At 36.0% G+C, this 15,556-nt stretch overlaps 1 protein-coding gene across 1 annotated transcript in view; it reads right to left on the bottom strand.

The window, feature by feature from the left end:
- LOC150099812 (uncharacterized) overlaps positions 1 to 15,335 on the bottom strand; it is a 31,837-nt gene extending 16,502 nt beyond the window's left edge. Inside the window, exons 1-2 of the mRNA XM_090404220.1 lie at positions 15,029 to 15,335; positions 1,504 to 1,572 (exon numbers count right to left, since the gene is read on the bottom strand). Coding sequence (XP_090260346.1) covers positions 1,504 to 1,572; positions 15,029 to 15,236 — 277 coding nt within the window. The 5' untranslated portion in view covers positions 15,237 to 15,335. The remainder of the gene's footprint in view (positions 1 to 1,503; positions 1,573 to 15,028) is intronic.
- Positions 15,336 to 15,556: the final 221 nt, after the last annotated feature.

The following is a 15,556-nucleotide window of genomic DNA, read 5'->3' as shown; positions in this document are numbered from 1 at the left end:
TCTTCGGAGTTAGTATCAAAGAAATCCGCTGCCCGACAAAACAAGGAAAAAGAAGAATGGGCCGGCCTTAACAAAAAAAGATCAAGGAAGCGTGCCAATTTCTTCGGAGTTTACTACCCTTATTGCAGAATAAAAGGGGATTGAGCCAAACATTGTGAGGAGAGGCAAGGCCCAAGTTACTAAGCAGAAGAAGCAGTCAGAACCACAGCAGAGGACAGTCTGAACCAGAGCAGTGGTGGCAGATAGAGGAGCCAGTCATCCAGGCGATCCCAAGCCAGAGGAGAAAAGCCGATGTAAAAAAACGCCCGAAGCAGCTTCGCTCTGAAGTTTTTTCCTTTTGCTGGAGCTATACGACTACCACAAGTTGCAGTCCACAGCCTGCCAATTCCCAAAGAGATACTGCTGATGCCAGACACTTCTGATCTGAGATGAAAGAAATGCCATAGACTTTAGTGCAAGACTCTTGACTGAATGTGCAATACAGAGCCTCTGCAAGTTCCATCCTTTTTTGTACATTTCTTCTTATAATCTAGGAGATATGTTATAGATGGATTGTTAAGAATTAGTTTAACAGTAAGATGAAGTATCTATAAGTTGATATCAAATTTGTAAAAATGACTTAACAGAGTTAGCTAACCTCTTTGCGAGTAAACTAGAATTTAATAAGTTGAATTTGTAAGCAGAGAGTAAATAAGTTTGAGTTAAAAGAGATTGTTTAGTGTTGAAGTAAAAAGGTTCTAATTTTATGCTAAAGATTTTATAGATGGGTAGAGAAAGCAATCTCTCTATTGTTTGATTCATGTATATTTCATACTAATGTAAATAAATGTGTTTTAATTATTTGTTAAAAGAGTGCTGCCTGATCTTTTATTTTACAATGCACTGTTTCTAAAAATAATTGGACTTGTGAGCGGGAAACAACTAAGGCATTAAAAGCGCAGTTTAATTACTTAAGAACCACGACTGTTTATATAAACTTTGTTAAAGGAATTTACGCTAGTAAGAGAGAGAAATCTACCGGACGTTTTACTGAGTCTTGTGCCAATTTAAAGATGCTAGTGGCACAGTCTAAAAAAGTAAATTTCTAGTATCCATAGGCATAAGACTTGTAGTGTGAAACGTAGATAAACATAGTACGCAATAGAATAAATAAGAAAGGTTACGAGAGAAGAAGCACACGCTGCTAATTAGTAATAAAGAATAAAAGAGTATATTACAATAACGCAGCAGACAGCATATGTTAGAGTAGCATGGGTTGCCATTGGTAGTGAGTGCTTGGCAGTGAACAAGTTTAAGGAGGCAGAATAGGCATTGCATGAATGATTAACGTGGACTGCCTATGACAAGTCTGCACTACATAGAGAAGGCATGCAACAATAATAAATTTTTTCTGTAATCTAAAAATACTGTAATGTGCAGGGATTTTAGAAAAGCAGACTAGTTTAAACATATAATAATAAGCATACTGATTTTTATGTACTGAAGTTTACTTTTACATCTTACCTGATTTATTACTTGAAGTACTGGCTCCCGGAGAATTAAAGACTTTTCTTGGTGCCTTGGCTGCTACAGCTGTTTAGAAAGTAACATAAGAAGGGCACATTAAAACTATTTATCATGAATAGTACAGAATTATACATTGTTTTCACAAAAATTTGAACCAAGAGAAACACCACACCAGCAAAAACATTGAAGTTAGTATTACTGACTAGATGAATTACCGTATTTGCTGGCACATAAGATGCACACCCTTTTTTGTACACATTTTTTAGGAAAAAAACTTTATCATTGTATAACGAATTTACAGTATTTCAAATATAAAGTAATAAGTAGGTCTACTTTCAACAAATACCTAATCTAACTAGAAAAGAATACCTACCTTTTAATCTTCTTTGTCTAAACCCAGAAATTCATCTCCAGAGCTAAATGAAAAGACACTTGAAATCTCTTCTAAATCAGAATCCGAGTCCTCATATAACAAATTGTCCTCTGTACCATCCAGTGCATTACTAATGCCACATTTCTTAATTTTCTCAGTTGGGGGTGGCCTGAAATGCCTCTCCACAGCCCTGTTTCCATGTTCTTTAGCATACGCAATCACATGTAGCTTGTATGCAACATTGTAGCAATGCCGATGTTTTTCAGCCATAATTTGCCAAGAAATTTAGAGAAAATTTAACGGCAGAAATTTATCACCATTCACAATAACCGCGACAACAATTGGAAAGTTTAAATGAACAGGAACACAGCTGTGATCTTCGATGACAGCGCATGCGCATCCACTGAACTCTACCTAACTGGAATGCTCTGACACACACTGCAAGGAAGCAAGAAAGAAAACGCATAACTCGGAACAGAGAAAATTTCCAGAAATGAAAGAAATAAAAAACAAAGTATCGACATATAAGACACACCGTTTTTCAGATCGATTTTCAAAGAAAAAAGTGCGTCTTATATGCCGCCAAATACAGTATGTTGTGTTAAGCTTTACTACTGGAACTTAGACACGAATGATTATTTTTTAATTTTAACTATTAATATTAATGCAATTAAAAAGAAGTTAGATAAACATAACACAAAGAACACACTTGAAATTGACATGAAAATTTTGTTTTATTTTAGTACTTCTTTTTATGGCAATCTCATTCACAAAAGGATGGGAAGCTTACAGCATATTTCAATGTCACTGGTAAGCTTAATGTTAGATAAACCAGCAACACCCTACTTTAAACACCAAAATGCGAAACTTTTAAAGTCACTCCAAGTGTCCAATAAGACTTCAGCACCTAGTGGCCTTGTGCTAGGTGATGACAGGCATTCACTATCTCGAGGCCTTCACAAATATCCATGCCACAGGATTTGAACATGATGGTTGGAAGAGGTTAGAATTCCACAATGGCATAGCTGACCATGTCCCAGCAGGATTTGTGTGGCATATTCAAATAGCCAGAAAACTATATATATTTTTTAAAATATATATTAAGCTCAAAATGATTCAAATATTATTGGTAATCTGCAAAATTTTGTTTAATGTTTTGAATACACAGTTATGAAGATGTAAGGATTAAAGTTGGCTAAAGCAAGTCTTCTAGGTATAGTTCGCCCACCGATTAGAGATCCTTCGACACTTCTGCGCATCTCAGAAAAAGGAGAATCCATTCCGATAATAGGGTAATCAGTCTATATTGTGGGATGAGTTGTTTATTATTACCAGTCGGAAAATTAACTTCTCTTTTATGATTATTGTAGTTAACTATGTTGCTTGTATAACAGTTGGAAAATTTTACCCATAAAGCACGTGATTTTACGTGTTGGCGACCAATTCGGACGTCCTTCATTTCTTTCTCGCCTTCAGCATGAATCGACTATTCTTGGAAAGACGCGAAGCAGGGACCTACAAACGGTGGACGAACTATAGTAGTATTTCAGAGTGTGACTTGAAGCTATAACGATGCAGAAGTCAGTGAATGAGAGACTTAAAGAAATTAATACAGCATGAGAGAGAGAACAAGAAAGAACTGATGGGGAAAAAAAAAAGCAAAAAAGAGTAAGACTGCTGGTCTATTGCCAGTATAACAGGATAGCAGTTAAACTATTATAGTGAAGATCTGCATAACTAGCTCTTCACTATAATAGCTTACCTAAGAAATCATACCAAGTTTTACTTCTTAGGAGATTGTATTTCTTAAGAAGTTTTATTCAGCAAAGGTTAAGTAATAAACACAAACATACATTCAAAATACTTAATCTAAACTCTGCTTAAGTCTATTATCAAGAAAGTAGTTCAAAGATTATTTTTTTCTTTCTTTCTTTTAGCATGACAGTTCTCACAAAAGGGGTCAAAATCCTATTGCACACTGGTGATATAGTGGGTTCAGGATAATATTATTCAGGAACACTGCTCTAGAAACCAAACATGGAACTTTTACATGTTTGGTGTAGCAGCAGCTACAACACTTCCAATGAGCAGAGCAATAGTTTCACACTGATTATTATGTATCCTTTCCACTTTTACAAACGTGCATTACCCAATGGGATTTTGAGCCTAGCAGTAAGTAAAATACAACTACTGAGTTGTTCAAATGAACAAAGATTTTGATCATGCTATCTTCAAGGAATATTCATAGTATTAATCATGGTAAAAGGTGTGCGTGTATATTATTTTATTAGAATACATCATTTTGATATAATATCAAATATAAAGTCTGAGCGGTTAGCCTAGTGGCTATGTGCTATGCCACAAAGTGAGAATCTAACCCAGTTCTATTCCCATCGCCAACATGAGGAGCTCAAGGATCTTTCTCAGACATAGCCAAATTAGCCAGTGTTGGGCGTGGACATCAGGGTTTTTCCTCCCACAAGCAGGCAAATTAGCCCTGTGAACACATGCAGCTACAGTCATAGAATACACCGGGAGGCAGAGGGCTAGCCACCTTATCCTCGGGACGGGTATAAGGGATTAAGATAGCTCTGTAACAGGCGTAGGCTTAACACGTAGACGGGAGAAGATCAAAATATAAAAACATACATTTATTTATATTTGTATTATACGGTATGGTGGGAAAAAAAAAGTACTGAACATGTGCTATGAGATATGCTGTTCAACTGAATGCAAATTAATAGAAGAGCACATGTAAATTTGGCTGTAGCAATGGGATTGACATTGGAAGAAAGGATGTTTATTGTTAAGCATTATTTGTTCTACCATACAGAGTTGGTAGAGCAAATGGTCCAAGCCTACGAAGTGTTTGTGAGCAGTTTGTTAGTAATTTCTATAAGTATGCTCCAAGCAACTGTCATCATTTATTAATCAAGAGGTTCCAATGTAGTGCGATTGTTCTGTTGCAATGGAAAGAGCATTTGGGGAGACCACAAAGTGTTAACACAAATGAGAACCATGGGCACATGCTGGAGCACATGTTAGTCTCTGAAACGCAATCAATGCTGAACAGTGGCAAAACTTGGGTTACTGAGGTAGTCACTACAGAGAAACCTTAAGAAGCTGAGTGCTTTTTCATACGTCATTCAGGTGAGTCAGTGTTCAACAGCAACAGACTGCATTGCACAGCAGGAATAATGTGCTGGCCAATGTCTATACAGATCCATCCATCCTCCATAATGTCTAGTTCTCAGACAAAGTACATTTCCATTTAAGTGATAATATAAACAGATGGACCTATAGGTTTCTTGGGTTTTCAAGACCCGAATTTGTCCGAGAAGCCTCTTCATAGCAAGAAGGCCACCGCATGATGTGGAGTTTCCAGCAATGGCATAATTGGGATCTACTTCATTGAAGAAGGTGGTGTAACCGTGACCTTGAATAGCAAAAACTACATCGAGAATGTGTTGGTTCTATTCACTCAGGATTTGCATAGCATGTATCATCCAAAAAACATCCCATTTCATGCACAGGTATTCCAACAGGACAGAGCAACCTGTCACACATCAAGTGGTTCTAGAGCCTATTTATCAGAACACTTTCCCGAGAGGCTCATTTCAAGGTTCACAGAATTTGTGTACACTTCATGTTCTCCTGATCTCATCACTTGATGCCTTCGTTTGGGGCATTGTTGAAGGAATGGGTATTCCACCTCAACCTACCTTCAAACCTAGATGAACTAAGGGATAAAACTACACAACATGTCCAGCAGATGTCCCAACCCTTGTTCTCTAAGACAACAGAGAACCTTCGCATGTGCTACAAAACCTCTTGAAAGACAAGGTGCCCATTTCAAGCATGTAATCTACTGCCATTAATGCTTCATTCGACCACGATCCCACTAATAGTTGTGGATGTACATATCGTGTATAAACATACATTTCTTTGATAATAAACTCATTTACTCCATAACATATCATAGTTATTCAGTACTGTTTTTATGCACCACACTGTATGAGATAGAGAATCTTTAATAGAATTTAAAACAGCCAAATTCAAATTTATATTCAATAATTTGAAGGAACTGGAATGTCTGTTTAATTTTGCACTAGCCCCCCTCCACCCCCATGTTACATGCCACTTCTTTTCCACTGCTTGCTAACCAATTACTAGTCTTCCATGAAAACTTGTTCATTTCACTCACTCATCCATTTAAGTATTACACTGCATCCGAGTTATGGAGTGGAATTACTTAAACAAATGCCTTCTGATTTTTAATTTATGCATCATGAAGAAGACGTTACTGGAGTCTTTGATATCCTCAACTAATTTTTATTTAATGACATTAGCAATAACTAACACTATTACTTTACATTTCATGCCATTTTTTAAAGTCAGTCACTGGTTTACTCAATTTAGCTTTATTTATAACAGGCTGTATAAAAAAGAAACTTCACATGTTCAAACATTTTGGATTTTCTCCTTCTTTGAAAATCAGCTAGAGATGATTTTTAGGAGATTTCTGCTCAAATCTATGTCATAATATTTTTTTTTTGTAAAAATTGAACCCAAAAGCCCTTGAAAACCTTGTAGTAATTTTAAGTTTCTGTCAGCAGCCCCAGGATATTTTGTATATTATGGAATTCAACTTCGTAGCACAACCACTTAAATTCCTTGAGCCATTTGTCTTGAAAGCAGATTCTCCAGTGTTTTTAATGTTTTCTGGTCCTATAACAATTTGCCAAGATATCGTATTAAATTCTAATTAATAAACTGCAGCAAATGGGGATGAATATTACACTGCTCAAAATAATCATCATCAAATTCCTGATATATACCTTCAAGGGGTGTACAGGATATGATAGTACTACATGAAAAATTTATATCATTACTAACTTCCTATCTACAATTTTCCTCCAAATCAGTCTGTAACTGCCAAGACTCCAACATTATCAGATCTTGTATTTCTATCATCTAAGGCACTCTGTACCGTACCAATCCACCTATATCTTGGTCTTCCTCTGTGTCGTTTTCCTGCCAACCTGGCAGAGAACACTTGTTTTGCTAATCTTTCCTTGCCCATTCTGTTTAAGTGACCATACCACCTGAGATTAGCTCTGCTAATGCATTCCTGGATGCTGACAATGTCAAGTTCTTTCCTAATATCCTCATTTTTGATATGATATTGCCATTGATGCCATCTGTTCAGACTCCTAATCTTTCTGATATCTGCAGTCTTTCGTCAAGTGTTTTACTTCTCTCAGATCCATAAGTTAAAATTGGTTTGAACACTGTATTGTATACAGATAATTTACAGTTTTGACTAATTTCTCTCTTATTCCATATAAATTTATTCAGTTGACTTCCTACCACACTGGCTTTTGTTGATTCTGTTGTCTATTTCCATATTTAATTTACCATCTTCATAAAAAAATCGTGCCTAAGTAGCTGAAATGTTTTACTTGTTCTATAAGTTCTCCATTCACAATACAGTTGATATTTTCAATGCTTCTGCCTATTTTCACTTCTTTGTCTTGTTATTGCTGACCTTCATACCATATCTATTACAGCAGTTATTCAATTTATTCAGGGAATCTTGCAGACTTGTAGCAGATTTATTTAGAAGTATAACATCGTCTGCATAAAGCAAAGAGCTGACATTAACATCTCCAATTTTGATATCAGGCTTAATACCACTTTCCTTCATAACGTGATCCATATAGATAATGAATAACAGAGGGGACGATGTACATCCTTGTCTGACACCAGATTTAACATTAAATCATCTTCCTGTAATCACCTTCAATTTTAACTGTTGACTTACAATTCAAATAAAGACTAAGTATTGCTTGATATAATGCCCCATGGACACCATATAACTGTAGCATTTTGAATAGCTTCTCTCTCTTGGCACCTTGTCATATGCCTTTTCTAGATCTTTGTTATATTCTGAGAATTTCTCAATTATTTATCGTAAAGTGAAAATCTGATCCTGACAGCCTCTATTTGGCTTGAATCCAGCTTGTTCTTCACCAAGCTTCTCTTCCACAATCCTTCTCAACCGTTTCTCAAGTATACTTGAGAAACGGTTGAGAAAGATTGTGGAAGACTTGCATATATTTTACCAGGAACACTCAGTAGAGAAATACCTCTATAATTCTCACATACAATTTTATGTCCCTTTTTATATATGGGTGCTAGGAGAGCTCTGCTCTAATCATTTGAAATTCGTCCCTCTGTCCAGGCCTTTGGAACTATGCAGTGCAACCACTATAAGACTTTTATATCTCCATACTTAGCATTTCTTGTCAAATATCATCTACTCCTGCTGCCTTTTCACATTTTAGGCCTTTGATGGCTTTTCTAGTTCAAGTATTATTATTATTATTAAAACAAGACCTCATGGAGTCAAATACTCATCTAGGAGGTCCTTTTATCTCACACACATCTCATCATACCGGGTCTTAAACACATTCAAACTCCTTGCAGACACCACACTCTCAGGCAAGGCATTCCAATCATTCATAACTCTGCACGAAAAAAACCTGCCTCTCACTCCCCTACTCACACCCTCTTTATACAGTTTCCAGGTATGACCTCTGGTTCTCCCCTGATCTCCCACTATTCTCTGTAGAACTTCTCCACCATTGATCCTATAACTACCCCTTACCAACTTGTAGGTCTCTATCATATCTCCCCTCTTCCTTCTCTCCACTAGACTCTGCAAATTACATCTTTTCAATCTTTCCTCATGTATGGATATGTATTCCTGATTGCATGCCTGTTGAGTGTTTTTTACCACTGTGCTGTCACTGATTGTTTCATTTAGCAATTTTTTGAAGTAATTATTCCGTACATCAAGGATATCGTTTTCTCCAGTTTTCATGTCACCTTTATAATCTCTAATTCCTTTTACAGCACTCTTTCCTCCATTTCTGAGCTTCTTCAACAACTTCCAGAATATCTTGCCACCTTCTTGATATTTATTTTCTATGTTCTTACCAGTCTTCCCATTACTTTTGTTTAGCTAGTTTTACACAGTGTTTAGTTTTCTTACATTTGTGCTGTATTCTCTAAGAGCACAAGCTGACTTATTTGCCAGGAACTTTTGATATGCTTTCTTCTTTTCTTTCACTGCCTCTTTAACTTCCTGTGTCTACCATGGAGTTCTGATTTTTATATACTTACAGACAACATCACCACATGCCTCTCTCTGGCTGAATCAATCAGTGTTTTCTTCAGGGCTTGCCACTGAATCTCCAAGTTTTGGTTCTTGTTCTCAAACTCTTTCATTTTTCCTTGAATGATGTTTGTGTATTATAGTCTACAGTGATGAAAACAATTAGGGAATATTTTAGTTTCCGTCGGATAATTATAAATTTCTGCAAATAATTATAACTATTGGGTACTTGATACATGAACAAATATTTCTTATTTATGGATAGGATGTAATTGATGAGATATTGTTTAAATAATCGATATTTATTACAAATTTAACAAATTATACATTTTAGCATGAAATAATTTTAACAAGAATAGCCAAAAACACTTTTGTTAATTTTTAATAGGATGTATGGCCTCCATTAACATCGGTAAATGTTGATTTCATGGACTGGATAATTGATCAAACAGTTCTTGTAGGATATTTCCCCACTCTTCTGTGAGAACAATTTCGAGCTCTTGAAGCGATCGTGGTGGCGCAGTTGAACAGGAACACGCCTACCTAAAGCATCCCAGACATGTTCTTCTGCCAAGTAATGACAAATATTGACCTTCTCCTGCAGCTGTTGATTATGGGTGACCTTGACCTTGTCTTCGGCAAACATTTCCCATCTCCAGAAAGTGATTCCAAAGTCGCGAAATTATGCTTTGAGATACACGATACACTTGAGCAACAACCTGCTGTGTTTGTCCAGCTTCAATTGATCAATGGCTCTCCAAGCAATGGATTTTGGGATATAATGTTTTTCTGCCATTTTTAAGAAAATAATGGGTGGTAGGTTACAAGTTTACTACTGAAGTGATAATTATGCACTGTGAAAGTGAGCACAACAAGCCACGTTTCAAATAAGTATTATAATTTTGTATGCAGTTGCATGTTCTATACTGTTGTATATTAAGAATACTTTAAAATAAGTGTGTTACAGTTGTAAATTATTTTTATAACTTTATCCCCTAATCGTTTTGAGCAGTATATTATCATCATCATCGGTGTCACGACAAGAAGCAGCAGTGTGTGTGAAGAAGGCTCCCATTTCAGGTAAGTTTTTTGGAATAATTAATTGTAAATAAGTGTGTGCTGCTTTAAAAGTTGTGGGCTTGTTGTGTTTTTATTGTGTGGACTTGTTTAACTTTGTTTATGGAATTGTTAAACTTAGAGCTTGGTATAGTGAGTGGTAAAGGAAAGATGGTGGCAGCTTTGTCTTTGCAGGAATTTAATTTTGATTTTAGTCATTTCGTGAAATGTGCTATAAAATAGCAGCGAAAAAAATGTTTTTTTTGCTGCTCTTAAAAAAAGACTAATGCAGTACGAGTGTAGCGCAAGTTGAAAAACAAAGTGCAATGAAAGGTAAGGTGGCGAGTAGCATTGATTGTAAACAGGTGTGTATGGCTGGCAACAAAATTGAGAGAGTAAATGTGCCACAAGATTTGAAAGTTGAGTTAGTTAAGATGAGGCAAGAGATGAAATGGATGCAGAGTGAAGTTAAGAGAATTCGATATATGTATGGAAGAGTGAAAATGATGAAAAACAATAATACTAGTATGCGAGGTAGAGAAAGACCCACAAGTAGTGCTGTCTGGGGATTCAATTATTAGATGTGTGTGGTGGACAAGAGGATGCACAAGGTTTGTTTTCCTGGAGGTAGAATGAATAGTGATTGAGGCATTGGATTTGAGAAGTAAGCAAACAAAAGAGTTGGTAGTGGTAATAGGAACAAAGAACACATCAGATTGGGTGTCAGGAGGTTGTTGAGATGGATAAAAGATAAGTGTGACAGAAAAAGTAGTCAGTGTGTTGCCCAGGTATGACAGTGATAATATGAGGCAGAGAGTGAAGATTTTAAATGATACGTTAGCAGAAATGTGTGAGGAGTAAGGAGCGCAGTTTGTTAATGTGTGGAATGAGTTTGAAGGATGAATTGCATTATAAGAGTGATGGACTGCATATGAATAGTTTTTGCGTGAGTCACTTGAAGAAACTGCTGTTGTAAGGTAGAGAAATGAGTGCAGAGAATGATCTGATTAAGTAAGAAGCGACGTGAAAGAGCAGAAGAGCATGAATGATGAAGTGAGTAGCATGAGTATAGAGAATGAAAAAACAAGCACAAGACAATCAAGGGAAACAGGGAAGCTCAGGATGGAACAGGGGAATACAGCATGAGAAAGACATGCTCTAAGAGGATGTGAATGCATGTGTAGAGAAAAAGGGAAGGGGGATTAGGAAAACAGTTGGATTTGAAGAAGGTTGCAAGATGAATAAGGAGAAAAAGAAATGGCTCGAGTTAAGCATGGAGAAGCCACATCTAATAACAGGAATGAGCTGTTATATTTGTATACAAATGCTAAAAGTGTAAGAAACAAGGCAAATGAAACGGTTGCCTTAATTGAGTCTTAATTGGTGTTGGAATAAGTGAGAACATGACCGAAAATAAAATTCACATTAGAAGTAGAAAAGAACGAAAAATTACCATTCTCAGATGCCCTTGCCAACAAAAACATCGCTGGAGGATTATCATTAGAAATCTATGGGAAAGAAACTCGCAAACCTGTAGGTACCTACAAGCATGCTCATCCACCACCCTCAACAAAAACTGAAATATAGAGCTTTAAACATATTAAAAAATGACGAAATCAAATGAAAACAAGAACTTCAGATCCTATTTAATCAGTTTCCTCCAAAATGATACTGGAGGAAAAAAAACCACTTATTTTCTGACAAACCACCCAGATATTAATTATAAAGGCAAGGTATCTGTTTCATATGTTAGCAATACATAAACAAAAAAATAGCCGAAATATGAGCAGCAGTCAATCAGGGCAGCCTTCAAAACAGTCAACACCTTATGAAGCATCGTATGCTCCCATAAAGAGAAAGTTCCTTTTTATCAACATTCAGGTGTATAAAAGATTCTGTGTTCTTGTGGAAAGATATACATAGGATAGACAGGTAGATGTTTCAAAATCCACAACAAAAAACATATATGCGAAGATGAAAACAAAAGGGAAGAAAAAGGCAAACTTATAATGCACTTCTTCAAAGAACATCACACAGTAAATTGGTGAGCATCCTCCATGCCCTAATTAAAAGAGAATTACTTTGACAGGTTGTTCAAGGAGTCCTCCGAGGTCATCCCCTCAAAAGGCACACTAAATAGAAACCAAGGACTGAGCTTTCATGACATTTGGATATCATTAATTAATACATGTAACATATAAGACCTCTCCTATGCCAGCAATCACAGACAGAATATACACAACAATGTACAGACTGCACGTACCATACCAGATGATACTTGCAATTAAAACTATCGTTCCAGTCTTTTCAACTTATAGATAAGTATGTTAAGCAACTTCGTGATGATGCTATTATCGATAGCGAAACACATCTAGCATAAATAAAAAAGTACGATTTAAAACCTGGTAATTATTCAAGCAAATTTACTTGTAATTAATTGCAAGAAAAAACTTTGTGTTCTTTTACATATAATTTTGCAGATCTACCTTTCTGTTCCTAATACAAGACTGCAAGGGCAAGGAATTCTGTAAACACTGAACAGGAAAGAGGAAGTAATTTATCATTTGGAGAGTGCAAAAATGAGGCTGATTTGCAAACCAGATCGTAAGGGATGTAAAGGTTTATTTGGCATGAAAGTCTGGAGACTTTTCAGATAAACCTTTGATACATGGAAGGGAAATTGGACTGTCTCTTTGAGAAGAGGATGATGACTATAGTTCATTTTTGTGATACTCACATGATGTAACCATTAAGATGAAAGTAGCTTTAATAAGCCTAAAAAGAATGCAACTCTCAGACCACATATACACTTGCTTAATAGCCTGGTGAGTAATAATTATAATATGGTGGTCTCTCAATTATCTGACTGCAGTGGAAAATTAATTTCCTTTTGACCAGCTGTTTCCCTGTGCAGTATCCATTCCATTAAACCTAATAATAAGACTAACATTTACCTCCATTGCACCTGGCATAAGCACATCACATGACTTGCTTCCCCAGCATCTAACTAAACTAAACATTCTCTCAAGATGCTATTTTTCACCCACCCAGCTGATAACTATATTTTTCCTAAATCTGCCAATTCTTAGAATATTGTTCACATGTTTGGGAAGGTGCACCTAATACCTCCCTAAAAATTCTCAATGTTGTAACACTAAAAAGAAAGGATTGTCTATGGTAGGGCCATTCAGATGATCGCTCTCTTACACTTGCACTTCAATCTTTATCTCACAGATGCATCAAAACTGTTTCTACAGGTGCTTCTATAGTCACTGCTCCACTGAACTGGCAATCACCATTCCATCACTTTTGCTATCTATATTAAAACAAGAGCAGCAGCTGCCCAGCATTCCTTTTAAATGCAGCTGCAAAGGCACTAAAACCTGTTTTTCTTCTTTCTCTTTTATTCCATCTACCTCTGTCTTTTAGAACAACCTTCCTCATGAAATATTCCTGAACAGCTACAACTTGCAACTCTTCAAGAAAACTTAGATTTATTAAGGAGTGAAGATACTGAACCTAGGGATGATGGTAGACAAGGACCTGAAATAGAAGTTACTATTTCAGTACACAAAGCTTGATTTAGCAACCTGATTTTTGAATAAATGAAGAGATTCTTGAACGCATCCACAGAAGAATGATTGGGGTAAATGGAGCCTGGTGGACAGGAGAGATATTATTATAATAAGGTGCCTTATATTATCAACTTAAGTTTGTATCTCATTAATGCAGCAAAGATTTACCAATGAGTGGAAGTGGAATGCATTGTATGAGTGCAAGGAAGTATTTAATAGTAAAGACCTCCTCTGCATCTCAACTTCAGAGGCTGGGAATAAATAATAAATATGCTGCTTCAGTTGTAACAAATAGTATCTCATTAAGCAACACTTCATTATTAGTCTCCACCAAATAGCATTCTATATTAACTTCACACAGAAGTGTCCATGACATTGGTTCCATACTTAATAAATGCATGGACCTGAACTCGGAGTCACTCCAACCTAGTTTGGATGGTAAACGTATGGTCTGAGAAGATAACTATTTCCTAAGTTGTTTAGGGTATAGGCAGATGTTTAACAACAGATTACAGCCTAGAGATGGTTCTGTTACTCAAACTCTTAATTCTACAAAATGACCCAAACCGGCGTAACACATAAGCAAATTAATCTAATCTGTTTAAGAGATGAATATAATCATCGCATGCAAATAAATAAATAAATAAATAGGCTTGCTAACCAACAAGAGCTAAAACTACACAACACTACGGATTCTTCGCTTCGAATTTTCCTTCGGAAACTTCGTTTGGCTATCTAATATACATGTTCTAGTCAGCCATGTATGTGTATATATATATACACATACATACATACATACATACATACACACACACACACACACACACACACTCAATCGCATATAAACAAAGTGAACGTTTCTCTATTCCAGTTGGATGTTCGCTCTGTGCTCTTCAGTTAACGTGAAATGTGAAAAAGGATGAATTTAAATGTCCCATCCATCTCCATATACCTCGTCTATTTCCAGGTCTTAACACAACTAAGTCATTAATTTCACGAAGGTATACATATTTTTTTCATAAATCGTCAGTATTCTATAGTGATTAACTAATAAAAACAATAATAAATTTATTAATACCAAAACAGAGTAGGCACTAAAAACGATGACTTCAAAAATTACAAATAAAAGATCTGAAAAAAAATTCTATAAGACTCTTCTACTCTACTTTCTTTCATCTAATAAATGTTATGATCTGATATCTGATGTTAATATTTTTAATATCTCTCCATCTCTCACACACACACACACAGATAAAACAAAATTCAAATATCTCTTCTTCTAGAAAAATTTTATTACTGAGAAATAGACACAATCAAAGAGAAAAATTAGACATTTACCTTTCTTGGCGTACCCTGAGTCTTTCGTTCGCACCATACTTATAAAAATCTTTCCGATAAAGATTACACCAAACTCGCCTTTTTTAATTACAAAAATGACGTAAAAAAATACAAACTTATAAGCCAAAATGAATGATAACTTCGCGCGCAAATCACAGATTAAATAACTAGTTAATCTTAGCGCGCAAACATAATTCTTATTTTTCATTGGACAAAATTACATCCACGAACTCAATACTGTTTTGCGTCAAATAAATACAGTTGACGGAAACTAAACAAATTGGATAGGGAAAGGAAAGTTAAAATTTTTGACTTTGACAAGAATGGACGCATTTTAGATTGATCCTGATTAGATTGCATATAAGGTTTTTCAGGAATTTTACATTGCACTGGCGCTGATACAGTTTGATTCCTACTGTCTCTCCCCCCGCATGAAACATGCAAGAGGTCTGATGGCCGGCAGACCCCACCCGCTATGAGGACTAGTGGTGGATTTCTGGTATTATAGGGAGGTAGGATCCTAATCTG

The sequence above is a fragment of the Typopeltis vanoorti genome, chromosome 14 (genome assembly GCF_054136105.1).
Source record: "Typopeltis vanoorti isolate ZY-2024b chromosome 14, IOZ_Tvanoo_1.0, whole genome shotgun sequence".
Lineage (NCBI taxonomy): Eukaryota > Metazoa > Arthropoda > Arachnida > Uropygi > Thelyphonidae > Typopeltis > Typopeltis vanoorti.
Note: the sequence above shows the minus strand (reverse complement) of the source record. Positions and strands in the feature narration are given on the sequence as shown.